The 1,985-nt window shown below is 53.0% G+C and overlaps 1 protein-coding gene across 1 annotated transcript in view; it reads left to right on the top strand.

Moving 5' to 3' along the window:
* The window catches only part of ASCC2 (activating signal cointegrator 1 complex subunit 2), a 59,305-nt gene that overhangs the window by 54,512 nt on the left and 2,808 nt on the right, over positions 1–1,985 (top strand). Inside the window, 1 exon segment of the mRNA XM_006147910.3 lies at positions 1,822–1,901. Coding sequence (XP_006147972.1) covers positions 1,822–1,901 — 80 coding nt within the window.

Genomic DNA, 1,985 nt, shown 5'->3' with positions numbered 1-1,985 from the left:
TGGAGAGGTTTTTGCTGTAGGGTGCGTGCGCTCACCAGACAGGCAGAGAGAGACATAGAGACAGAAAGTGAGAAATCGCCCCCCAGAGGGGATGGTCACACCGCAATCCCTTCTCCATTCTCCTCTCGGGATCTTGGGCACGCACGCACATGCGCCCGGTGTGAGTTTTAAGCCACCAGGTCCAGGACGTGAACCACGGTCGACTAGGTGGGAGTCCAATGACATAGCCATTACGCTATCTGCTGGTTCCCTCCTCCATTCTCTTCTTGGGATCTTAGGCACACATACATGCACACCTGGCATGAGTTTAAGCCACTGAGTCCAGGACTCAAACCGCAGTCGACTACATGGGAGTCCAGCAACATAGCCATTATGCCAACTGCTGGTCCCTATGCCTGGTGTTTTTTGTTTTTTGGTTTTTTTATTTATTTAGCTTTATTTATTATTATTATTATTTTCACATGAGTTTTGCCAGAGAGAGAAAGAGAGAGAGAGAGAGAAGCCACCAGGTCCAGGACTGGAACCGTGGTTAGCCATGTGGGAATTCCAGTACCTTAACCACCACACCACTTGCTGGCCCGCCTGGTGTGTTTTCAAGCTAACAGGACTGGGATTCAAAGTGTGGTGGAATCTGGCCCCTTTAACACCCGCACATAGAGCTGGACATTGCCGTAGTTTTTTCAGTTTATTTCATGCATGAGAGAGAGATACAGAAACAGAGACACAGGTATCCCTAATAGGGTCTTCAGGCCACAACTCAGCCCCAGTCTCAGCCAGCCCAGATCATGGGCATGTACCTGGCATGCTCAGACACGAGGACCTGTGCCGCATGGGGCCAGTTGCCCCTGTTGTTGTTTGTTTGTTTGTTTTTATTTGCCATAGGGCACGTGCACTCACCAGAGACAGAGTAAGGGAAAGTAAGAAATCACCCCCTAGGAGCGATGACCGTGCCACAATCCATTCTCCTCTTGGGACTTTGGGTACACTTACACACATGCGTAGTGTGTTTTTCAAGCTGCCAGGTCTGGGACTCAAACCACACACGTGGCAATGTGGGATCCAGCGCCTTAACCACCATGCCACCTGGTGGCATGTTTTTGCTTTTTTAAAAACTGCTGGCCACCAGTGCTTGTCTGTGGTCCATAGGCCACAGGTTTCCCCTGCCCTGGCCCAGGCTTCTGGCACTCTTGGCACAGAAAACTTCTAGTGGCACCCAGAGTGTGGCCTAGGTCTCCAGCTTCAGGGACCATTCAGCTTCCAGGGGCAGCTCCCATGGCTTTCAAGGCCCTGTGTCACCTTCATGGTGGCATCTGGCCTCCCACCCTCCCTTGCATTTGCCATCATCATGCTCCAACCATGGTCCGTCCACTCTACTTGCTCGTCCAGGACACCTCAGTCCCTTCAGCCACCTCCCCCGGAGAAGAGGTGGGCAGTGGGCTCCTCATGGAAACCTCAGCCCCATCCCAGAGCACTGCTCTGCTGGCTTTCTCCACACCTGCCACTGAGGCATCTACAAAATTCAGTCGGGCCGGACACTGGCTCAGTGGTAAAACATGACACCGCGAGGCTGGCCCATAGCGGGAGGTTCTGGGTTTGCACCTAGATACTTCCTCGAGTAACGGGGCACACGCATGCCCGTGATTCAGGGTGGCTGAGGCAGGGGTAGACTACGGTGTGAGGACCTGATCAGGGTGCTGTCTCTCTCTCACACATATTGAGTAAATAAATAAAAATTGTTTTATTTAAAGGTACAGTTTATGGAAAGAACACAGCTCAGGGAGATGGGTGACTCATGGTTCCACACTGTGTTCCGCTCCACAGCCCGACCACTTTGTGCAGGATCCTGCAGTGCTAAGAGAGAAGGCAGAAGCCAGGCGCATGGCCTTCCTCGCCAGGAAGGGGTGAGCACTCGAGGGGCCAGATTTCTGGTGGGGAGGGAGCCATCTGGGGAAGGCCTAGCCGATCGCCGGGGAAACCCACGCCGA

This window comes from Tupaia chinensis, unplaced genomic scaffold, assembly GCF_000334495.1.
Source record: "Tupaia chinensis unplaced genomic scaffold, TupChi_1.0 Scaffold000226_1, whole genome shotgun sequence".
Classification (NCBI taxonomy): Eukaryota; Metazoa; Chordata; class Mammalia; order Scandentia; family Tupaiidae; genus Tupaia; species Tupaia belangeri.
Note: the sequence above shows the minus strand (reverse complement) of the source record. Positions and strands in the feature narration are given on the sequence as shown.